General features: G+C 37.7%; 1 protein-coding gene and 1 non-coding gene across 3 annotated transcripts in view; both read right to left on the bottom strand.

Moving 5' to 3' along the window:
- GTF2A1 (general transcription factor IIA subunit 1) overlaps window positions 1–24,847 on the bottom strand; it is a 33,010-nt gene extending 8,163 nt beyond the window's left edge. The window contains exons 1-8 of one of the 2 annotated variants that reach the window (XM_004470898.5): window positions 24,368–24,847; window positions 22,010–22,111; window positions 15,141–15,345; window positions 13,174–13,238; window positions 9,487–9,562; window positions 8,693–8,826; window positions 5,818–6,138; window positions 722–811 (exon numbers count right to left, since the gene is read on the bottom strand). In XM_004470898.5, coding sequence (XP_004470955.1) covers window positions 722–811; window positions 5,818–6,138; window positions 8,693–8,826; window positions 9,487–9,562; window positions 13,174–13,238; window positions 15,141–15,345; window positions 22,010–22,111; window positions 24,368–24,397 — 1,023 coding nt within the window. In that variant the 5' untranslated portion in view covers window positions 24,398–24,847. Of the gene's footprint in view, window positions 1–721; window positions 812–5,817; window positions 6,139–8,692; window positions 8,827–9,486; window positions 9,563–13,173; window positions 13,239–15,140; window positions 15,346–22,009; window positions 22,112–22,860; window positions 23,447–24,367 lie in introns of those variants that run through there. The other variant, XM_058292828.2, reaches the window with a different exon arrangement.
- Window positions 13,769–13,912, bottom strand: LOC111767190 (small nucleolar RNA SNORA79). Its single transcript, XR_002799078.1, has one exon. It is a non-coding gene; the product is annotated as a small nucleolar RNA SNORA79 (small nucleolar RNA).
- Window positions 24,848–25,268: the final 421 nt, after the last annotated feature.

Genomic DNA, 25,268 nt, shown 5'->3' with positions numbered 1-25,268 from the left:
AAAAAAGAAAAAAATAACAACGGGGGTGGGCAGATATAGCTCAAGCAGTTGAGCACCTGCTTCCCACATGGGGAGATCCTGGGATCGGATTCTGTGCCTTCTGAAAACAAAAAAAAAAACAACAGCAAACAAACAAACAAACAAAAAAACAACTCAGGGGCACCAATGTGGCTCAGTGGTTGAGCACTGATGGCTTCCACTCTGGGGTTCAATCCCTGGTACCTCAAAAACAAAAAGCAAAAAAAAAAACCCACAGAAGGTTTTAAGAGTTTTCAGCATTTGATAAAGATCTCTGCTGAATTAAATTATAACTTACATGTAGTAATTAGATTTAATATAAATTTAATTCCAGTGTGAATGTTTCAATAAACAGAAATCTCAACACCAATAATAACAAAAAATACTTGGAAAGAAATACCCTGTTTAAGAATTAAGAAAAAAAGGAGTCAGGAGCTAATTTCAGAAACTTTTAAAAATCCCTAAATACTACCAAAATACAGCAAAGCTCAATAATTTTAAAGTTATTTTTAGTACAAACATTTGTTAGTTATCAGTCCTATTACCCTAGGCTTCACCTTAAATAATAATAATAATACAAGAGTTCTAGAGATTAGTTGAAGTCTTTGAGGTAATCAAATGTTTGAACAAGGCAGGAAGGATGGTTTAGGGAAGAAATACCACAGAAATAAAGTCAGTAATTTATCTGATGATGAATCCTTACCTTATCATATTGGCATACGACAACATTTTCTGTGTCAAAGAGTTCTTGTCCTTCCTCATCACTCACATCATCTTCGCTATTGAGCGGCTCCTACAAAAAAAAAAAATGAGAGCTTATTCACTTTACCCCATTGCATTACTAATATTCTATGAAAAGATACACAATGACCTTGATATTCTTTGAGAACCAAATATCAAATGCATATATGTACCATAACCATATTGTTAACCAGCTATATTAAGAGTTAAGCAATGTTACTGAGATCCCAAGCATAAATTAAATACAACTAAAATGATTAAAGTATAAAAAACTTGTAAATCTGAAGATGTTCAACCTTTTTCCTTCATCTTTAAGAATAGCACAAGAAGACAGTTCTCTACAAGTGACCCTAAGAAAATATGATAGCTTAGTGAGAAAATGGCACCAGAAACCAGAAATAGTGTAAAAATGGAAGAAAATAGAATGGTTTATTTAAGAAATTGGCACCAGAAACCAGAAATAGTATAAAAATGGAAGGCAGTGGTGAAAACTGGAGAATACAGGAGTATTAAAATATAGGCTAGTAGTCTGCCTTTTGTCTTTATATTAAAGACTAGAATTCTGAATACAAATCAGCATATCTTACCATTGTGATGGTGACTGAGGATGCATGAATAATAAAACAAAGGCATTCAGATTTTTTTTTAAGGTGGGGGTGGCCTGGGGAAAAATTTCAAGTACCAAAGAGAATTATGAGCCATGATAAAATCTAACTAGAAGGGAGTGGATGTACTTAAAAGGGGTTGAGCATCTGCTTTCCTACTACCCACGAATGAGGTCCCAGGTTCAATCCCTGGTACCTCCTAAAAAAAAAAACAAAAAATAACTAGAGCATAAAACAACCAACTAGGGAAGCAGATTTGGCCCAACAGATAGGGTGTCCACCTATCACATGGGAGGTCCAAGGTTCAAACCCAAGGCCTCCTGACCCATGTGATGAGCTGGTTCACGTGTAGTGCTGATACGCACAAGAAGTGTCATGCACGCAGGGGTGTCCCCCGCATAGGCGAGGCCCACAGGCAAGGAGTGCATCCCATAAGGAGAGCTGCCCAGCGCAAAAGAAGTGCAGCCTGCCCAGGAATGGTGCTGTACACACGGAGAGCTTACGCAGGAAGATGATGCAACAAAATGAGACACATATTCCGGGTGCTGCTGACACAAGCAGACACAGAAAAACACACAGCAAATGGACACAGAGAGCAGAAAACTGGGGGTGGGTGAGTGGAGGCAGGGAAGGGGAGAGAAATTAAAAAACAAAACAATACAACCAACTACCTGCACGTTAAATGTGATCTCAATTGTGGCAGAAGATAAAACATATAACTCAGATTTCTAATAAATGGAGAAAGATAAAAAGGACAAAAAGGAAGTAGAAAGGAAAATAATTGAGATATTAAGCCTAGGTCTATACCTATTCACATACGTGTGTGTGCTATATATTCCTTTAATAGAAGTTATCACTTACGTAAAAACTTTTTTTATAATTGAGGTAAAATGCTCGTAACATGAACATTTTAACCATTTTAAAGTGCACAATTCAGTCACATTTAGTTCATTTATAATGTTGGTCAATGATCACTACCTATCTAGTTCCAGAATATTTTCATAACCCCAAATGAAAACCACATACCTAATTAAGCAGTTACTCCTTATCTCCAGCCTCTCTCCCTCCCCAAGGCCCTGGCAACCACTAATCTGGCTTTATGGCTCCAGGTATTTGCCTACTCTAAATATTTCCTATAGACAAAATCACACAATATGTGACCTTGCTTCTGGCTACTTTCACTTAGCATAATGTTTTCCAAATTCATCATATTGTAGCATGTGTCAGTACTTCATTCCTTTTTATGGCTGAATAATATTCCATCAATTGGATATGACACATTTTATTTGTCCAATAATCAGTTGATAAATATTTGAGTTCTGTCCACATCTTGGCTCCTATGAAAAATGCTGCTAGAAACATTTGTAGGCAAGATTTTATTTGAACACCTGACTTTCATTTCTTTTGGGTATAGACCTAGGAGTGGATTGCTAGGTTACATGATAATTCTAGGCTTAACTTTTTGAGGAACCACAAGTTCCTTGATAACAAAACCTAGTAAGAGTATGATCAAAAAATCACAGACAATACCATTCATGAATATATATATATGTAATAATCCTGAACAAAGTGATTTCAGCAATTCATTAAAAGATTAATACATAATGACCAAATGATTCCAGGAATACAAGATTTTGGCTTACAATCAGAAAATCAATTAATGCAATTCATCATAAATAACAGGGATAAGAAATCACGATTACCGAATAATTGTAAAGTGTTTCATGAAAGTCAATGTACATTGCAACATCAGATACAGGCTATTATGATATATCTTGTGGTAACCTACAAAAATGTGCCAGAGAGAGTGTAACCTACAATGTAAACTATAATCCATGCCTAGTGGCAATCATCCAAAATGTGTTCATCAATTGTAACCAATGTACCACACTAATGAAGGATATTGTTAAAGGGGGAAAATGTGGAGGTGTAGGGAGTGCAGCATATGGGAATTCTCTCGATTTTTTATGTAACAATTATATAATCTAAGTATCTTAAAATATATATATATATATTTTTAAAGTCATGTCCATTTATAACTTAAAAAAGACAAAGCAAAACTCTTGGTTCACTGTAAATAGAAAGTAACTTCCTTAACCTGATAAAGGGTATCCATAGAAAAAATGTCCAGTAAACATTATGCTTAATGGTGCAAAGAAAGGATTCCTTTTTAAATTAAGTATAAGTCAAGGGCACTTAATGCTCTCACCATTTCTAATCAACGCTATTCTGGAGGGCTTAGCCAGCAAGACATGAGAAACTGCCTTTCATATTTGATTATGCATATAGAAAACAAAAAAGAGCCTAAAGATACATTATAAGAATTAAGAGAATTTAGGAAGATGGCTGACTCAAAAGATAAATATTACAAGTACTTTTTTTTCATACTACCAACAACTGGAAAATGTAACAAAGAATATCAGAGTTAGCACCAAAAAACACATAGTAGAATATTCTATAACTGTTTGTAACAGCAAACAAGAAAAACTCTAAAGTCTATCATATCAGAATAATGGATAAATAAATTATGGTATATCCAGTAGTGAAAATAATTACAGCCCTAATGTACCTTGGATGAATCTCAGGGGAAAAAAATCGACTTGCAGAAAAATAATACAGACGTTTCCATTCATGTTATAAATGGACATGCAAAATTAAACAACATGCTATTTAATTGTGGTGGTTAAGTATATGACACAACTTGGTTTAAGTTATGGTGTTCAGTTGTTTGGTCCCAGAACCACTGGCTTGCCTGTTACTGTGAGGGTATTTCACTGATTCAAATCATTGGACTGCTGACTGTGACTATGCAATTAACAAATCAGCAAAGGAGTTTGTCTTCAACAATAAGAGAAGTCTCATCCAATCAGCTAAAGGCCTTAAAGAAAGAACTGATTATTTCAGCAGTCAGAAAGAAGAGTTTCTATTTCTACTTCAGCCAGTCAGCTTCTCCTGGGGCATTCATGGAAACCATCAGAGTTCACCATGTGTGGCCTACAAGATTTTGGATTTGCCCATCTCCATTATCATGTGAGTCAGTTCTTATAATAAACTTGTTAACATTTAAATATACATATACACATATACATCCTGTCATATGGTAAAATACATAGCAAAGCAAGTTAATGACAAATGCAAAATTCATAAGTATGATTACTAACAGTGAAGGGAAGAGGAGGGGAGGGGACTGGAGATAGGCACCCAGTGGACTTTAAAAAGTAATAGTAGGGGAAGTGGCTGTGGCTCAATCAGTTAGGCTCCCATCTACCATATGGGAGGCCCTGGGTTAGCATCCCGGGGCCTCTTTGTGAAGGCAGGTTTGCCTGCACGCTGCAGAGCACCACCCAGTCCACAAATGCCATGGAGAGCCAATTCAGCAGGGTGACACAAGAAAAAAAAGGAGACAAGCAAAAAAAAAAACTCACAAAAAAAACAGAAGAACGCTCAGCAAATGGACACAGAGAGCAGTCAGCACACAAAAAAGGCCATGAGGGGGGTGCGGGGTTAAAAAAAAAAAAAGTAATGATAGGGGAGCAGATGTGGCTCAAGCATCTGCACCTACTGCACAACTGCTTCCCACATGGGAGGTCCTCGGTTCTGTTCCCAGTGCCTCCTAAAAACAGAACAACAACAACAACAACAAAACAAGCAAACAACAAACAACAACTCAGGGCAGCTGACATGGCTCAGTGGTTCAATCCCCAGGCTTAAAACCACAAAAAAAAAAAAACAAGTAATGGTAATTCTTTTTTAACTAGGTGATAGACATTCAGGGTGTTTATATCTTGAAATGTTTTTTAATCATTTTTATCAACTCACTTTTTTTTTTAAGATTACTTAGATAATTACTAAGATAAAAAAATGTATCTTAGACTGAAAAAGGAAATTAACAATGAAATTTGTGGTAGGACAAATAAAGTTGGGAACAATGAGGGAAACAAAGACATATGTATATATTTCTAGAAATATAACCTAAAGACAGAAACAAGGAATAGTAAAGTTATCTAAGGAACTGGTATGAAATATAGATAAATGTGTCACATTTAGCTTTTTATCTGGAGTCTCCTCTCTTCCTAAATGTTGCCATACCTAATTATTGAAGCAAAAGATTACCCACATTCATCTATTCAACCGACGTCTTATCATTAAGGCACATCGCGAAGGCATAAGCAAAGAATTAAAATTTCTTGCATTGTCTCTACCACCTTTATAAATACAATTTAAATTGGAATACATTCATTTCTTTATTATCAGGTACATGAAGAAACTATAATTAATGGTTTATGAAAATATATATAGCCAGAACAATCTAATAATTACTTTATCTTTAAAAATTATAAACAGCTTCTCAACAGTCTTTGAAAGAATAGGATATGATTTATCAGTATGGCACCAAGTAAAATAGGAAATGACTGAGTAGATTCTCATTTCAAGTCTTTTACTAGAAACTTACTTCCTCCACCTGCCCATCTTCAGCTCCATCTTTCTCTTTGTCTTCCTCCTCCTCATCATCATAATCTTCTTCTTCATCTTCATCATCTTCAGATGATGTATCCCCAGTTCCATCAACTTGTAATACCAAAGGAGCTTGTGACTGAGCAGGCTGGGCCTGTGGCTGCTGTTGGCCAGTTGCAGTTATCTGTGCTTGTGCTGGTGTAGGTGCCGCCACTGTTGTAGGTATAACTTGAGTCTTATTTCCTGTAAATAAGATTTGCTGAGGCTGGATGATGACACCTGCTTGTGGTGAAATCCCTCCAGGAAGAGGAGCTAGTACCTAAGGCAAAAACAAAACAAAACCACAAATTAGGAAAGAGGGGATTGAGTAGTTCAGTTTCACTGCTTGGTAAACAGAAATAGGCCCAACTGCTAAAGACTCACCAGGAATGGCCACTTCTCATACATATTCAAAATTACCAAAATAATAACTGGCCCACTAACTTTACATTTAAATTTCTGAAGGAAAAAGATTTCCTAAAGATAATTGCTAACATTTACTGAGTAGTTGCTACAAATGTGCAGATAGCAAGTCAAGAGTTACACAAGTTATTAGTCTATTTGCTTGAGCTTTGGAGAGATTTAGTAACTTGCAAAACTTTCATGGTCACTAAGAGACAAAATGTGAACCAAAGCTTGTTGGCTCCAGAGCCCATGCTATTACAATTATGCCAGACTGCCTCCAAATGAAGAATGCTGGGCTGGAGATTTGAAGACCTGGATCTGTAGGTCTAAGATTACAGATATAGATCATAGAAGCAAGTCTGGCTTGCCTTCTGGGCTTTAGTCACTTCATCATTAGCGTAGATCAATCCTGGATGCAAATTAAAACTAACTGGAAGTTTATATTCTGATTTAACTTGTGAGAACATACTCATTGTAATTAATGCTCCCCAGATGAATCTATCATGCAACTGCAGTTGAAAACCACAAGATCAAATGATTTCTAAAGTTCCTTTCAGTTTCTGCACCCTAGAATTACAAAGTAAACCACAATTCAAAAAGAATTCTATCCACACTATCGCACATTAATGTATTAACAAATATTACAGGAAATGTAATTAATCGTTTACCATTCTAATTATTAATAAATAAGAAGCTCTGAATGCCTATTACGTGCCATTAGGTTTAAGAAATACAAAAATATTTAGACATAATATTTTCCTTAAAAAGCTTACTGATTAAGGATGTAATAGATATAAAACAAGTACAACTTGAAAAGACATGAGATATAATAAAAACACAGGAGAAGAGTACCAAATTCAGCTTAGGAGACAAGCCATAGTCAGAGAAGCCTTCCTAAGCAGGTAATACTTGAGGTTTGTGCTTTCAAGAGATCAGTCAGACATTTTTGTTTAGTTTGCTTTTTTGTTTGGGAGGAGTAGAGAGGGTTGCTAGAAACAAGGCCAAAGGTAGCATTCTAAAAAGAATAACATCAGGTGAAACCGAGAAGTAAAAGCAGCACATAACTTTATTTTATTTTTAAAGATTTATTTATATCTCTCCCCTTCTCCCCTCTGCCCCACTTGTCTGTTCTGTGTGTCTATTTGCTGCATTTTCTTTGTCCGCTTCTGTTGTTGTCAGCGGCACGGGAATCTGTGTTTCTTTTGGTTGCGTCATCTTGTTGTGTCAGCTCTCCGTGTGTGCGGCCCCATTCCTGGGCAGGCTGCACTTTCTTTCCCACTGGGCGGCTCTCCTTACTGGGCGCACTCCTTGCACGTGGGGCTCCCCTACGCGGGGACACCCCTGAGTGCGTGGCAGGGCACTCCTTGCGTGCATCAGCACTACGCATGGGCCAGCTGCACATGAGTCAAGGAGGCCAGGGGTTTGAACCGCGGACCTCCCATGTGGTAGATGGACATCCTAACCACTAGGCCAAATCTGTTTCCCAGCACATAACTTTAGAAATCTTCAAGTAGGCAGAATTCATGCTCTTTTCTTCTGATAGTACTTCTACTGTCGTATATTTTTATTGACAACATATTTATATATTTGTCTCTTTTTTTAAAGTACACCTAAGTTCCTCAAGAAAATAACCATTCCTATTTCATCTTTGTCCTCAAAGTATTGAAGTATAATGCCTGGCACATAAGTAGGTGCAGGTACTTGTTAATTTTGAACTCAACAATAGCTCAAGTAGATAAATGGGCACATTGCAAAAGATAAACTTTGAGAGTTCAAAGAAATGAGAACTTAATATAAGATCTTATAAACCATGGGGAGATATTAAAATTTTTCCAAAAGGCAATGGGAAGACATTAAAAAATTTTAGGTTTCTTAGAAAGAGGACCCTACAACTAATTAGAGTAGTAGATTAGGAAAAGTGCCAGACTGTGGAGACAAGAAAATCTATAAAGATAATGCAGTATTTTAAGTGAGAATTTATAAGAGCATGAATAAGGCAATGACAAAAGAGATTGAGAAAAGAAAAATCTAGTTTTTCAAACACACTAAGGGACAGCATATGTCAAAAGTACAAATAATGCCAGTCAAAAAAAAATCCATATGCATCATGAAACTAGGATATGTGTGCTTTGTTCATTCCTGATAAAAAGTCATTCAGTAAATCCTTGCTGAATGAATGTCTTAGAAGGCTGAGTGGAGAAAGGCGGATGGTGAAGGATACAGAAGGACAAAAACAAGTTAGTTTTAAATATGGTTAAACTATGAGGTATACAGGAGGAATCCAGAATGCAAGAATTTATAGCTCTAGAGAAGAATCTAAGAATGTATATAATTAGCTAAAGCTGTGGAAAAGGGGAGGGGAAACCACCCAGGGAATTCATACAAAAGGAAGAAACAAAAACCCCATGGTAATCTTGATATTCTTTTACCTGTTGTATTACAGGAGCTTGTACTCCACCAGGCTGCATTTGTGGTATAACCTGCTGTTGTAGAACCACTGACTGCTGAGGTTGAAAGATATACTGGGCACCATTGGCTGCTCTGACCACCTGAAGAAGTTGGCCTAAAGTAAAAGTATGTATTCCAAGTTACCATGTTAGCAATGACCACATCAAATCACCAGAAGGACTAGAAATTATCAAGAAGGAAGTCTTAACAATTTTACTAAAGGGTTATCATCCATTATCAGCAAACCATAATCCTTACATTCCCTGACTTCCTTCCATGTTCAAATACAGAGTCTAATATCTTTTATTTTACCTCTTTATCATCCTTATTTAACTGTTTCCAGTAAGATTTTTTAACAACAGATTATAAGATTTCCTTAAAAGCAAAAATTATCTTTGTTAATATATAAAGGAGTCATGAGAACAGTTAAGTAAGAACAGATGTTTCAGGGGCTCTTCAGTTTTAAAGCTTTAAAGAAATGAAAACATAAACTTAATAAATAAGCATTTCTATATAGTCACACTTCATTCAAAATACTGTTCTAATTCAGGAACCAAAAGCTCAGGTGAAATTCTTATCTGCCTGCATCCTCAATGATGATTACAGTTTAAGGTGGGTTTTTTTTGGCCTTAAATAATATTACTTTAATAACCTAAAGGGAATGGTAAAAGAAAAATTATTAAGATTTTCTGTCTTTCAATGAAGACAAAACATAAAGGCTAGCTGGTGCAATTTTCTGACTTATATAAATAATGGTCCTATTATTCCTAATTACCTGAATTTGTTAGTATCTGTTGAACAGGAGTCACACCTGCAGGGAGTGCCAAGGTAGCAGCTGTAGCAGCAGCACTCTGAAAACAAAAAACAGAAGAATCAAAACCACATATATGCATAATAGCACCTCAGTTTATCTCTAGCAAAAGTATTCAAAGTTTATCATTTTAGTATATACTAAAATGAAAAGTTACAACAATAAAACTAAATCCTATTTTATAAAATAATAATAATAATATAAATATTATTTTATAAAATAATAATAAAGACTGCCAAGCCTAAATGATCTAATTTACTTCAATTAATCCATTAGAACAATATAATTGGATTTTGTTCCCTGGAGAATGTGCTTTAAGGAAATCTTACCCACTAACAATAATGCTGTACAACATGGGAATTAACTACTCCATTACTTCCACTCTTTTTACCCAGGCAAAAGTGTAAATACCTTCATTTTGGACTCTTTAATTTTAAAATACATACTATAACCAAACGGCCTTTTTAGAAACCTTGTATTAAAAGACAGAATTTGGGAATATAACTGGAAATTCTTCAAGATTCCATATCAGAAAGGTAAAAAATGACAATACTGGTATTATATTCTAGGTGTAATGTATTAATAATTTTATTATTAAGAAAAATCCCTTATTATCTTAAGTTGCAAAACTTTAGATTTATTGCTTCTGGATACTTCTCCCCTAGCCTTTCCCCAAAAGAATTACACCACTGTCTTATATACTGTTTTTTGGTCCTGTGCTTTAAATATTACCATGTGTCTCACTATAAACACATTCAGGTAAGTGTATTTTTTCTCCTTGTTCAATCTTCTTTAAGGTATCAAGCTTTCACATATTCAGTCAAACAGGTAAATATTTAGAAATGTTCACGTCTGGGTAAGATTAGGGAACTATAACTGCTTTGAAGATGCTAATGCCAAGGAAGTCAATGAAACCTGGAATACTAAAGTAGATTAATGATATAATTACTATTTACTCTGAACTCTAAGTATAGCTTTTTAAGAAGATATGCTTCATGTTGCCATTTGATCGGTCTAAGTAATTTCTACATCTTGACCTTGAAATTCCCACTTTTTCCCCCAGAATCCAGCTAGAGTCCACCAGATTCATCCATCTTTAAGTTGTGTATCCAACTGTCTAATTTAAAATAAATCTTGTCTCCCTAGGCAAATGAAAGGTAATCTAAATTTAAGGAACACAATAATCAGTTACTTCTGAGAAATATTATTTAGGAATATAAAATATAATTCATATTTTATAAGATAATAGATCTCCCTCTACTGGTAAACTGACATAGTTTTTATATGGCATTCATGGTGCAATAACCACCTGCATATCTTCCACACATTCAGGTTGCTCCATAAATATTTGATGAGTGAAATACCATTACCCAGACCATCCCTTATTTAATAACTACTGAAAACTTTTTTCTAGTAATTTTTGAAATAACTGAGTCATGAATAATGTATTACACCAATCATTTCATAAGGAGAAACTGAAAACCCGGTCTGATATAATGTCCTATTCTATAAGTTCCCTGAAATAGCCTTCTACCTAATACTATATTATTACTACCTCACATTTTCATAAGATTATATGATTTTTCAATATGTTCATCTCCAAAGCATACAGAGCCATCAGAAAAATCAAACCTATTTTAACGGTTGTCTTTGAATCCAGAATAACACAAACAAAAACCCAAAAAGCTTTTATTGATAAAAAGCCTATCTTGGGGGAAGTGGATTTGACTCAACTGATAAGAGCATGTGCCTACCACATAGGAGGTTCAGGATTCAAACCCAGGGCCTCCTGACCTGTGTGGTAAGCTGGCCTAGGCGCAGTGCTGATGCACGCAAGGAGTGCTGTGCACGCAGGGGTGTCCCCCGTGTAGGGGAGCCCCATGTGCAAGGAGTGCATCCTGTAAGGAGAGCCACCCTGTGGGGGGAAGGAGGGGACAAGTGCAGCCTGCCCAGGAGTGGGGCTGCACACATGGAGAACTGACGCAGCAAGATGACGCATCAAAAAAGAGACACAGATTCCCAGTGCTGCCAGCAAGAACATAAGCGGACAAAGAAGAACACACACAGAGCAGACAATTTGGGGGGGGGGGGGGCGGAGAAATAAATAAGAAATCTTAAAAAAAAGCCTATCTTGGTTATGTTTCAGATAATGTAAAATGCATAAAGGAAACCCTGACTGAAAACATCAAAGTAAAATGTTAAAAATATTTATAAATGTTAAAACGTTAATTAAATGAAGCTTCTGACTTCTGATCTGTTTAAATACACATGCTATTTAGAACCAATGAGATCTAACCAATCAGTAAGCAATGGGCCACTGATTGTGCCCCAGTCTCAAAACAATTTTAATTTAGAACTGTTTTTTACAACATTTAAAATTCTTTGAAAAATAGATGGGCCTACTGCGTAAGAGTTTAACAAAATTCCTGTTTTAAAATAATGCAAATTATTCCCTGGGAAACTATCTTAATAAACAAAACTACAATATGGATCTTAAGGTGATACTTTTTTAAAAAAAGGCAGGTGTTAAAATGAAATTTTAGGCCTTAGACTTAAAGGGAAATTTTTTAAATAATAAAAAATGAGAAATAAGCTTGGAATTTGTGATTTGACATGCAAAAGAAATTATTCCAATCGCTTGAACTAGAGGTACAAATAGAAATCCTTGATATTTGTGAATTTTAAAATTGCAATTTCTACTAATTGTCTAGTTAATGCAAAGCTCATGTAGAAATTTGCAATTGTTCCAAGGTATGAATTTGTGAGGCTGATAGGTATAGAAGGAAGTCATCTATCTACAAGTGAGCCTTACTTCCTGTCTGGCTTAAAAATTGCAAATGAGCTTATGGTTCACTACTTGTCACTCACGCAGCTGAAGTGATTTTTTAAAACACTGCCTTTAGGTAAAAAAAAAACAAAAAACAAAAAACAAAAACAACAAAACTGGACCTGAAAAATAAGAAAGTTCATTGCGAGTATGCTGAGACCTTTTTAAAAATAATGATTTTTACCTTTAAATACTCCAGTCTTTGTTTTAATGTTTTATTTAAAAATTCAGCCAAATAGATAAATATTTTCTAATGACCTGAAGGGATTATTTCAATTTACAGTTTTACTTTAGCCCTCAGAAATACCAGAAGTCAAATTTATAATAAACTCAACTGGTTAAAATGCATTTTAAGGTACCAATTTACATATTGTAATAAAACTTTTTGCTACACAATGGTTAAAGAAGACCAAAATTTTTAAAAAATTGAATCTTAAAAATAGCTATCTTAATCTATCCAAACAGTTCGTTTTTATTTTCAAAACCTCTTAAAATGGATCTTTTAAAACAGAACTATACTTGCCACTCTATACCATACCCCTTCTCAAAACAGGAGAAGATGAATTGGCTCCCACACAGCATCAAATTCTTTTGGTATTTTCAACAGAAAATTGCATAACTTTATGAACCACAATGTATGAGTATCATGCTAAACTGAACCTTACATTTGCTGTTATATATAATGTTCGGTAAACTAAATAAAACAACTGTTTTTGCTCAAATCTTGAAATAAACTTCAAGTTAACACGCTATACACATAGGAATAATCACAGTTTGGCTCAGAATAATTCTAGCCAAACAAAGTGTTAACCTCTGAGTCTTACCATATTTGATGCATTCATATGTTGTAGCAGCTTAGAATCAGGAACAATAACTTGTGGTGCTGCAGCTACAAAAAAACACAAATACACACACAAATAATGAACCATGAAGCTCTTCCATAATCACAAGAACAGTATACAATACTGAAAACTTTTTTCATGTTTCTACACTTTCTGCAATGAAATGCACCCAAAACTTTGATCTTAGAACATTTTAAGTTCCTATGGCAAATAACAGCTGTAATATACCCAAACTTGTACTTGAAAACATCAATGAATAAAGATTTGAGTGACAATATCTAAGTATACAAGTGAACTCTGAAACACATTAAGTTCACTCGTTACACACTGCAGGACTTTAACACCTAGACATATATATTTCTATACAATCTTAAATACACTGGAAAATTTCAAACAAGTTAATCTTATCCAGTAACTCAGCATTAACTGTTTTGATGATACCACTGCTAGAATGAGTTGAGAGTTAGCTCAAAAAGTTATAACTAGTTTTTTGGTTTTTATCTACATAATCTTTTTCTCAACTGACAGAGGAAAAAAAACAGAAATTATGATAATTCTGCTAAAGGCAAAAGGAGCTATGTGTTTGATTCCGCAAATTTCAGAGAACAGATAGATAATCCCATTATCCTAATATTCTCTGAGTGAAGAAAATCAAATTTTAATTTATGATGACCTAAAATCCTACTGCCAGGCCTGAAGGCAATAGGAGGAAGAGTCATCAAAACAGATTATAAGGCTTGAATGAAATACTATCTATAATATGTCCTGAGGAGCACAATGTAAAATGGATACAATTTTTTTCTTACCTGTAAACCATGTTATATAAATTAAGATATGTTACATATCCACTCTTTACTTAAAGAAACCTAATTTGGTCCACTTTAGACTTAGATAAATTACCGTGGGATTGGAGTCAAGTGGGTGGTGCGGGGGGCACTCTGAGGCTCTGTAGCAGGTAGCATGTGTCTACTACAGGGGGTGTGAAACTACCACACCAGCCCTGAAGGACTCAAGATTGCATCATCCTTCAGATAATATTAAAACACAGCCCACAGCTAAATGTGGTCAGGGTATGCAAGTCATAACGAAGCAGAAGGGGAAATTAAAGAAAAGGTTGCAAGGTCTTCTCTTCCAGATACAGGACTCCAATGGGCTTCATTTGCTAATAAGGGCATTACTCAGTTGTTTCAGAAAAATCAACAGAGTTACAAGCATTTATCATCTAGACTACAGGTTAGAGCATTTTATTAAGTACCGTATCTTGCTACCACTTTCTTTTCTGTGATAAATTCAAGATTTACTGCTTTTCAACAACTAACAATGAATATGTGCAGGCTTTTGAAAGTAATGGAACTTATGACTATGGTATGGAACTTATGACTTGTTTAGATATTCAAAATTATGCTTTAATAAGGAAAATATATCCTCTGCTTTACCTTTGTAATGACTGTGCTTAAGCAAAATTGTAAAAACCTTTAAATAGTCCCAAGAGAAATTTGTTTTGTGTGTGTGTGGTACTAGGGTCAGGGATTGAACCTGGGATCTAGTACGTAGGAAGCCTGCACTCAACCAATGAACCACATCAGCTCCCTCCCAAGAAAGCACTTTAATACAGCTAAAGCCTGTTAAAGATTCTTTCCTCCCTAGAACCATATCATCATTAAATGTTCTTTATTCAGTAAGTTGTTTTTTCTTACAATTATTTGTTGATATTGTAAATTAACCATAAAACAATTATAATCTTTATAGTAACATCTGAATTCAGAATTAAAATTTTACTGTTAGATATGAAATAAATGATAATTATACATCTGCCACTATAAAAAATTTTTTTTTAAAAAACAAACTACAGGATTGAATTTTCAGACTGCCAACATCAGTATTTCTTTTCTTTCAAAAGGACAGATTCCATTTCTAAGTTGTAAGTAGGAAAACAAATCCTGTCTCACCTTGCTGGGATGCAGGAATAAGTACCTGCTGGGTCTGAGCTTGCTGCGGTACTGTTTGCTGTGGTTGAGCTTGCTGATGGTGGTGGTGATGGTGATGCTGCTGCTGCTGGGGTTGATGCTGCTGCTGGACTTGCAATAAAAGCTGCTGCTCTTCTGAATTAAATCCATCTACTGCCCTAGACTGCATTAGCTTATTCTCCCATAACTAAGGTAAAGAACATTAAAGATGCCTAAGTGACAATGACTCTGGGGATATGGGTAAAACATATTTTGCTTATTATCAGTATTTCTGTTTATAAAATTCTTTCATTTTTCAAAACTGATACAGCTACAAAAATCAGCTAATCTCTAATTCTTACCCAAGTGTTAACAATAGTGAACATGAATTTACCAAAGATTTTCACATAGGCAAATATTTAGTAATCAAAGAATATCCTTTTGAATATCAAAACCTTTTATTAAAGGTTTTATGGAAATTTTTCCTTAACACAGAATTTTATGTTATTTAAATAAACAGAACATAAATTCATCCTTTCTTGATGAGAACAATGAGAAACATTATAAAGGCAATCCCCATGTTACATAAGCCCAACATTTCATCTGTTCAAGCCTACGTAAAGAAAAACAGCAATGTCTGATGGTCTCAGAGGTTCTCCCAGCTTTCTACATTTCTTGTTATTTCTTTCCTTCTTTCAGTGTGACAAGAGCTAACAATACCCCTTTTCTGCTTAACCAGTTCCATTTTTCTCATCTCACCCTAGGATAGGTTCTATGATAGAAAAAAGCCAGCAATGAAAAGAAAATATCTACAAATATTCCACCCTCCTTAATCCATTTCCTCTTTACCAGGTTGGGTGTTTGATCTAGAGCCTCAACCAAATAAGAATCTGCCCAAGAAAGTCACAAAGTATTCCTTGAGAATACAAATGAAACTTAAATTAGTAATTTTGTATACAAATACACCACCATTAAGAGCACACAGCACACACACACTCAGGCTTTTTATTTCTTCTCCAGGATCTGCTCTTGGGATAATGCCTAATTCACCTGAAGTTTCTATCAGCTCCTTCAGGAAGCTCCCTTTGTCATATTTATATGGATTTTTACCTTTTTTTTATCCCTCCAACCAGTCTAGAAACACTAGCATTGTATTTACATGCAAGTAATAAGTCCAGCACATGTCTGACAGCTTACTGAAAAAGTAAACTAAAGGTGAATTTCCCAGGGGAACCATCCTCCTGGCAAGCCCAATATATAAAGCTTCCAAACAATATCTCATGGGGTTGCTATAAGGATTGAATAAATAATCATGTAAAACATTTATCACAGAAGATGAGCATAAAGTGCTCAATAAAGGTTAGTTATTATTATTGGTGGCGGTGGTTTTAATTGTGTAATAAAGCATTTTGGGAAGCGGATGTGGCTCAACTCACAAGAGTGTCCGCCTACCATACAGGAGGTCCAGGGCTCGGTACTCAGGGCCTCCTGGCCTGTGTGATGAGCTGGCCCATGTGCAGTGCTGCTGCACCTAAGGAGTGCCATGCCATGCAGGGATGCCCCCCGTGTAGGGGTGCCCCACACGCAAGGAGTACACTCTGCAAGGAGAGCAGCCCCGCGCAAAAATAAGCATAGCTCACCCAGGAGTGGTGCCGCACACACAGAGAGCTGATGCAGCAAGATGACACAACAAAAAACGACACAGATTCCTGGTGCCTCCTGACAAGAATGCAAGTAGACACAGAAGAACACACAGCGAATGGACACAGAGAGCAGATGATATTGAGGGGGGGGGCACGGGAAAAGGGAGGGAAATAATTAAAAAGTAAATCTTTAAAAAGATAAATAAATAAATAAAGCATTTTACCAGAAGTTAGGAAAACATTTATTCTGGTTTTGGCCACTAAATAGCTTTGAGGTTGGCCAAATTACTTATCTTTCTTAAGCATTTTCCTCATCTTAAAATGCTAAACTGAATTAGAGTACCTCTAAATTCACTTCTAGCTGATATTAAACACTCTACTATCACCCTAATATTCTATATCTCTTTCCCCCTTCCAAAACAAAACATAACAAAATTTAGCTTCCTAATCAATGACCTTAGGAGAATCCATCCCAATACCCCACCATCATTGTCAATTTCCTTGTCAAAGCATTTTTCCAATCTATCCCTAGTATTATGGCCCTAAATTAACTCCTTTCCTCCAATCAGTCCTGCAAAGTGTAGTAATTGATCTCCCTCAACAACCCCCATACATTCTACAAATTATTGAATGTCTTCTATATGCCAGATGCTCTTAAGAGACACTGAGAACAGACAGTGAACCAACAAAAATCCCTTATCTTCATAGAGTCTAAATTCCAGTGGAAACTTATCCTTCCAATCTATCCTCTATAAATAGTGGTCCTCAACATGAGGTCCCAGAACTATCAGCATCTGGAAACTCTCAGGCCCCCACCCCAGATTTACTGAATCAGCAACTCTGGGAATGGAGCCAAACAATTTGTGTTAACAAGCTATACAGGTCATTCTAAAACATGCTAAAGTTTGAGAACACCTGCTCTAAAGTCTAAACTAATGCTTTTCAATGCAAACTGCAGGTTAGTGGATCGTTAACCCATTAACTGGCACCATACCTAAAGACAAAGCTCCTTAATATGTATGGCATATTACCTTACCTATTGCCACTATAACTTGTACCCTATTTTCTAGCAGTACCAAACACTGTACTTTCCTGAATACATGTCTCACATCTGTATCTCAGACTATTCTTTATAATCCAAATATCTAGACTATGTAGAGCAGTGGTTCTCAATTGGGGATAAGTATGCTGTCCAGGGGATATGTGGCAACATTTGGAGACATTTTTAGTAGTTACCACTGAGGGCTGCTACTGTTATCTAGTGGGTAGAGGCCAGGGATGCTCCTAATAAGCTACTATGAACAGAACAGTCCCCACAACAAAGGATTATCTGGTCAAAAATGTCAATAGTGCAGTGGTTGAGAAAATCAATCTACAAGCAGATTACTGAATTTCAGATTTATTTCCAATTGAGAACACTCTTTTCACCTTCTTTTCTTTATTGAAAACAGAGTTAATGTTTTATATCTTGCTTTTTTTTTATTTCTTGCTTTTTAGACAATGGGTAGGTTTCACCATCTAAAAACCAGGGTGATTTTATCATTCACTTTGAAGAGAATTTCTATACTGTCATTCTCACCCATTACCAAACACCAATCCAAAAAACACACTTCATGGTCAAATATAAATAGATTTATTGAAAACCAGGACTATGTCTTATGCCTTTTCTATCTCTCATAGTTCATACATTAAAGTAGTCCCCTAATGGTTCAAGAGATAACCTCTGGAATTGGGCCAAAAATTTTTTTTTACCATCTCCCTTCCTGCATAATTTACTTAACTGTCAAATTACATGCGCTCGGAAAGTGGACTTGGCCCAGTATATAGGGCATCCGCCTACTACATGGGAGGTCCGCAGTTCAAACCTCGGGCCTCCTTGACCCGTGTGGAGCTGGCCCATGCGCAGTGCTGATGCGCAAGGAGTGTGCCACGCAGGGGTGTCCCCGCATAGGGGAGCCCCATGCACAAGGAGTGCGCCCTGTAAGGAAAGCCGCCCAGCACAAAATAAAGTGCAGCCTGCCCAGGAATGGCGCCACATACACGGAGAGCTGATGCAGCAAGATGACACAACAGAAAGAAACAGATTACCATGCCACTGACAACAACAGAAGCGGAAAAAGAACACGCAGCAAATGGAAACAGAAAGCAGACACTGAGAGGTTGGGGGGAAAGAAATAAAAATAAAAATCTTAAAAAAAAAATTACATGCACTCATCACTTCATCTTAATTTGAAACATAATTCACCATTTTATCCTTTACAGCTTCCTGCAAGCTTTTGATAAAAATTTGTGAGATGGTCAAATATGGAGGAGAGTTGGTTAGTGACAAAGTCCATTATAAACCACAAAAGGTAAAATTAATGTGAGCTTTGATTACCAAGAACGGCTATACCTTATGGTCCCTATATAGTAGCTGGTAGCCACATGTGGAGATTTAAATTAATTGAAATTAAATAAAATTGGAAATTCAGTTCTACGGTTCATCTAGCTACTTTCAAGTGTTTAATAGCCCCTCATGTGGCTATAAAACTGGACAACACGGATACAGAATAGTTCCATCATCCCAGAAAGTTCAAGAACAGTGCTAGTTGTCCAACTGTAAAAACTAGGGCATGTTCTAGAAATGCTAATGATATTCTGAAAAAATGTAGTACAGAGAATTAAAAGAAATTGATTTTAGTCTCACAGTTTTATTTTTAACTCCAGTTATAACCCAGGATAGAAGATTATGACCTATTAAAGAAACAAACAAAAAGAAGTTCAACAATCTTGCTCAGTTAGATTGTGGAAACACACGTTATTAACCAGTTCAATTAAATATTTACTGAATGCCAACCCCGTCACATATTGTGGTAGAAGCCAAAGATTCAAAGCTGAATAAGGTACTGTTTTTATCCCTACAAAACTAACCTTTAGACTAAAAATCACTGCCACAACCACAAAATACATATGTAAATTCTAAAAAGTCTAATAAAACAAAAATAGTGGGTAGAGCTATTTGGTCTTAAAGATAGTTCATTCTCTTTGGAGAGAATGCCTTGTTTCTGCTGGGGCCAGTAAGAAAGACAAGAATTCTCCAGACTTCCCCTGTGAAAAGCAGAGTACATAATCAACAACATGGGTTGACTATGGTTTGACCCAAGGCAAATTACTCTGGGCCTTATTTTCTACACCTAAACATATTGAATCTCCTAAATAAGTTGACAAAACTACAAGGAAAAGCATAAGATTTATCATAAATTGCAAAAATATTCATTCCACATAACACTAAGGAATCATATTAAGTTTGTTCTCTTGTTACTCATATCTATAAGTTACATTATGCTGTTTGAGCAATTTATATTGCTATTCTCCCCAATTTATACCTGAGAGTTAGCATTCTTTCACTTGTGTTTTTAGAATACCTATTCTTCACTTTTAGTAACCCTTATATTTCACTCAAAATAAACCTTTCCTTGTCTCACTTAAACTACATATTGTTCTTTCCTTCACAAGGGCAGATTATTCCAAACTCTAGAAAAACAGCCCCGATACCTAAACATTCTAAGACATATTTAATCACAATAAAGGTGAGATTTAATTTTAAATAATAGCTAAATTGTTGCCTCCACACCTCAGTTGAAAGGATAAAAAAGACCATAACAAATGTTCCTTAGCTTTCAGTAACTGTGACTGCTTATTTATACATAGCTCTGAAGGAGCTCAATACCTAATTTCTAAGCCAGCAGTTCTAAAACTTTTTGTTCTCAGAAAGCTTTAACACTTTTAAAAATTACTCAGGACCTAAAAGAGATTTCGTTTTTGTGGGTTTTATCTATTTACACTTACAGAAATAGAAATTATAAGAAAGAATTTTTTAAGTATTTATTAATTCATTTAAGAATAACAATAAAGCCACTACATGGGAATATAAATAACATTTTTTAGGGAGAAATGGCTTAAAGCAAAATAGCACTCGTGTTTTTGAGTTGCAAGCTGAACTGGCCACTTTTTTTCACAGAACACAATTTTACCTGAATGAAGGACAAGCTATGGTTCTATATACTTGGGCATTTGGCCAAACTGGTGGTGCCCCTAAAAGGGACTCGAGGGAGCCCCCAGACTACACTTGGAGAACCACTATTCTAAACAAGAGAGTGAAAATATTCCATTTGATTTCATGGTTCATGAAAACACAAATGCTAAATAAAAGTAACTAGGTATTTTTGCTTAAATCCAAGAGACAGAAAATCAACTTCCCAAATAAAATATATAAGAAACCTTACATTTGGCTCAGATAAAGAATTTGATTCATAAGAATGGATTAGAGTGGACTTACTGATATTCTATTCATGAACTATTGTGGTTAGTAATCGAAGAAAATGTGGCATTGGTGTGGAGAAAGTGGCCATGGTGGCTGCTGGGGGTAGGGAGTGGGAGGAAGAGATGTGATGTGGGGGCATTTGTCCTGGGTGGTGCTGCAGGGACAGTTACCAGACATTGTATGTCCTCCCATGGCCCACTGGGTGGACTGTGGGAGAGTGTGTGGGCTATGGTGTGGACCACTGACCATGAGGTGCAGCGGTGCTCAGAGATGTATTCACCAAGTGCAATGAATGTCTCATGATGATGGAGGAGGTTGTTGTTATGGGGGGAGGAGTGGGGTGAGGGGGGTGGGGGGTATATGGGGACCTCATATTTTTTGAATGTCACATTAAAAAAATTAAAAAGACAAAAAAAAATTTGATTCAAGAGCTTGAAATTCTTTGATTAAGCACTTATTCAATCCCCACAACTTAAACCATATTTAGTATACAAATACATTAAGACCATAAAAAAGAAAAAGGAAAACAAAAATTGTTACACGTATGTCAAGTAATTAGCCCATAAATGTAGCAAGTTCACCGTCCATTAATAATACCTAATTAATACGTTAAGCACTTTATCCCGTTATTGCATTTAACCCTCAAAACAATTGCATGATAAATACTACTAATTCCCATCTTAAAGAAAACTGAAACAGGGAAATAGCTTGCCCAAAGTCAGAGAAGAGTTGGGACTGGAAACCAAGCAATCAGAGCCCAAAGCAAGCAACCTTCACTAAACTATACTGCCTCCTGCAACATACAAATGCTCATCCTATTGAAAACTTATGGATTATTCTCAGGAGAAAGAGAATGTTTTGAAAACTAAGTATAACTAAAACACAAAAATTTAAAAAAATTTAAAAACCCAAAGAGGCAAACTCACAGTTTTTAGTTCCATCAGAACTTGTTCATCCACTCCATCATCCAGAAAGATATCTCTCACATCATTAATAACATCTTCAATCACAGATCTGTATAATTTAGGCTTTAAAGGAAAAATAAAAGACTTGAAAAAGATCATTTTTCACATATTAAGCATAATAGGTTTTCACAAATTCAAAACAAATTAAATGCAATACAATAGTCATTTTACCAACTACCTAAAACTTACTTTAGAAGGTAAGACTTTAAAGTATGGCCAATTTAATGAACATCAATTGCCTTAGTTAAACAAGGCTAACTGAAAAAGTAATACAGAACTAGATTATTAATTAATTGCATGTTTTAATAGAAGTTTTAAGAGTATTTCATGAAATTCATGAACAGAATGCCCTTCAACATTCCGGGTCCACACAATTACCAGTTATTTGGAATATTACAAATATTCCAAACTTAAAAACTGGTAAGCTTGAGGGCTATTAGTGGCATTATCAAGTAATTAATTAGAAGGTTCCTTTCCTTAGTCTCCTGGTGTTATTTTAAATGATTCAAGTTTTATAATCCTTTTGACAAAAAAAGATAACTATATTATAGCAATTAAATTTTAAGCCCAAAATGCACAACATTGGAAAATAAATTGGATTTTTATACTGGAAAACATATTAATATCTAATGCTATAAAAGCACAGCCCAGTTAGAATTTATTTTTTAAAATCCAATCACCACTCTCACTACTCACAAGTCCCTTACACATATATGTACTGTGGAGACCTGAGATCCTAACCTATTTTTTTTAAACGCTTGCTGTCTTCCAATATTTATTAGCAGAAAACAAAATGAAATATTAGCACTTACATGTCTAATATATTTCCTGCTCTTGATGAACAAGATATTCCTACCAAAATCAAATCCTCTGCAGCCAACACTTATTGTAGGAAGCATTTTTAAATTCCCAATAAGGGGGCACTTTTTGAATACAATGGAAATGATTTAGATCTAAAACTCTCTTTTTAAAATTAATCACAAGGGACAGCAATTCGGAAATATTTTTCCATAACAAAGGAGGCAAATCCTAGCTGCTACACAGAAACAAAAACCTGGGGCTCTGAAAGCAGCCCCTGTTAGGTGCGCATTTGCTGCGTATTAAAGAAAGAAACCCAGGAATAAAACAAGCTCGGCACGCGCCTGCCTCTCGCCTCGGGAGCACGCACCTCCCAGCCCCGCTCGCAGCAGCTCTCACTATTTAAAGCCTGATCTGGTGTTTAAATGGAGAGGCGGTGACGTAGGCCTGAAAAGCACCTTCCCATCCTGGCAGAGTCTATATTAGAGAGCGGCAATGGCTCTATATAAACAGGGCAGCCAAAGGGAGGAGGACCACAAGGCTCAGGGACTGAAAAGCAGGGTAAGCGGCCGCAGCCATGATGGATCGACCCGAGTCGCCAACGGTACAGTGTCGGGCGGCCGCGGGCTTGTCTGCGGCTTTTGGGACCGGGCAAAAACGTGTTTTTATTGTCAAAATAAAAATAAGCGACTCGGGTGGATTAGTGATCACATTGCGTTGGTGACTGAAAAGGTTATTTATGTGACTGCTTTTTGCAAACCTACGTGATCGCAAGTAACCAAAAAGGGGCAAACGGCGAGTAGTAGGCAAATTTTAAGGCGAAAGCGGGGGCACTTTGACCACTGTAGGCTTTTTTGTTTGTCTTGGTGCTTTTGCTAGTTGAAGATACAATGGGGGTTTTGCTTCCCCTTCGCCATTTTACCGATTCCGAAAGAACCAAGAAAAGTGCTTTTCAACCTTGGTCCTTTTAAAAAAAATAAAAAATAAAAATTGTTTTAAAAGCACAAAATGGCCCCAGTGAAGGTTTCCAAAGCACAGAGGCCAGGAACACCCGAAAGTAACCCCCCCAACCCACCCCCAAAGTAGCCATTAACCTTCCCACCGCATTCAAGCGGGTCACAGTGGGTCTTGGGGATTCGCCCAATTCCCCAGACAAGGTTTTTGTTTGGAGGCTGCTCAGGGAGCCACTCTCGAACCAGAGCGGCCCGGCCCGCTTCGGGGGGAAGCGGAGGCTCCGCTCCCTCCCTCCGCCCCGGCCCAACCGCCTCCGCGGCCCGGCCCTCCCCGCGGCAGCCCAGGCCCCGCCGCCGCCGCCGCCCGCCCCGCCGCCGCCGCGAGCCCTCGGAGCCCCCCTCCCGCCGCCCGGCCCGGTCCGCCCAAGGCGGGAAGCGGCGGCGGCGGCCGCGCGGGCGGCTGAGGAGCGTATCGAGGCCGGTGTCGCCGCCGTCCCCGCCCCCGCCCGCTCCGGCCGTTGGTGCCGCCGGAACGAAGCCCCCGCCGGCCACCGAACCACGTCCTTACCACGGTGTTTGTATTTGCCGAGTTCGCCATTTCCACACACAACACAAACAAGAGGGGGGAACCCTGAGAAAACAAAATCAAAACAAAACCAAAAAAAAAAAAAACACCCGGTGGGTGACCCAAGGCACCGCAAGATGATGGAAAAATTTTAAACAAAATCGAATCCTGAAAGAGTAGACAGGGGAGCGGTGAGAGGAGGAGGAGGAGGGGGCACTCTTCCCGGAGCTAAAAACCTCGAGAATCGCCTTTAAAAAAAAGAAAAAGCCACGACCCTTCAGGGGTCTGGGGGCGTTGCCCGCTCCCCACCCCGCGCGAAGGAGGGAAACCACCACCGGCTGCCGCTCCCCGCACCGCCGCTGCCGCCACCGGCTGCAGCTCCAGCCGTCCGTCCGCCCGCTTCTCCCCTATATATAGCGAGCCAACAAGCTGCGCGAGCCGCCGCCACCGCCGCTGCCGCCGAGAGACAGGGCGGAGGGGGAGGGAGGGGCGGAAAGGGCGGGGGCGGAGGTGGGCGGGGCTGAGCTCGAGACACCGCGAGAGCCGCCTGCGCAGGCGCGCCGGGGCGGAGGTCGCTGCGGGCCGCGTTGTCACGCGACGTGTGGAGTGCTGGGCGGGTGGAGCCCGGGAACTGGAGTAATGAAGTGCCGCCATCGCAAATGTCGCGTGTTCACGTGATTGGCACCCAGGCGGAAGTCCCCGACAGCTTCTTTGGACGAGAAGCTTGCAAAAGACAGTGCTGGGAAAAAGCCCGAGCTCTGGTGACACTTGAGGGACCGCCTCCCGGTAGACGTCTACGTGCTTTCCCGCCCTGGAGGAGCTAGGGAATGTGGACCAGGAGGTGGCAGCTGCCTCGCTAGGAATGGCCGCAGAGGAGGCCGGGTCACGTGGCCCAACTTCTGGC

The sequence above is a fragment of the Dasypus novemcinctus genome, chromosome 3 (genome assembly GCF_030445035.2).
Source record: "Dasypus novemcinctus isolate mDasNov1 chromosome 3, mDasNov1.1.hap2, whole genome shotgun sequence".
In the NCBI taxonomy this organism is placed as follows: Eukaryota; Metazoa; Chordata; class Mammalia; order Cingulata; family Dasypodidae; genus Dasypus; species Dasypus novemcinctus.
The sequence above is the reverse complement of the archived record's forward strand: the minus strand, read 5'-3'. Positions and strand labels throughout refer to the sequence as shown.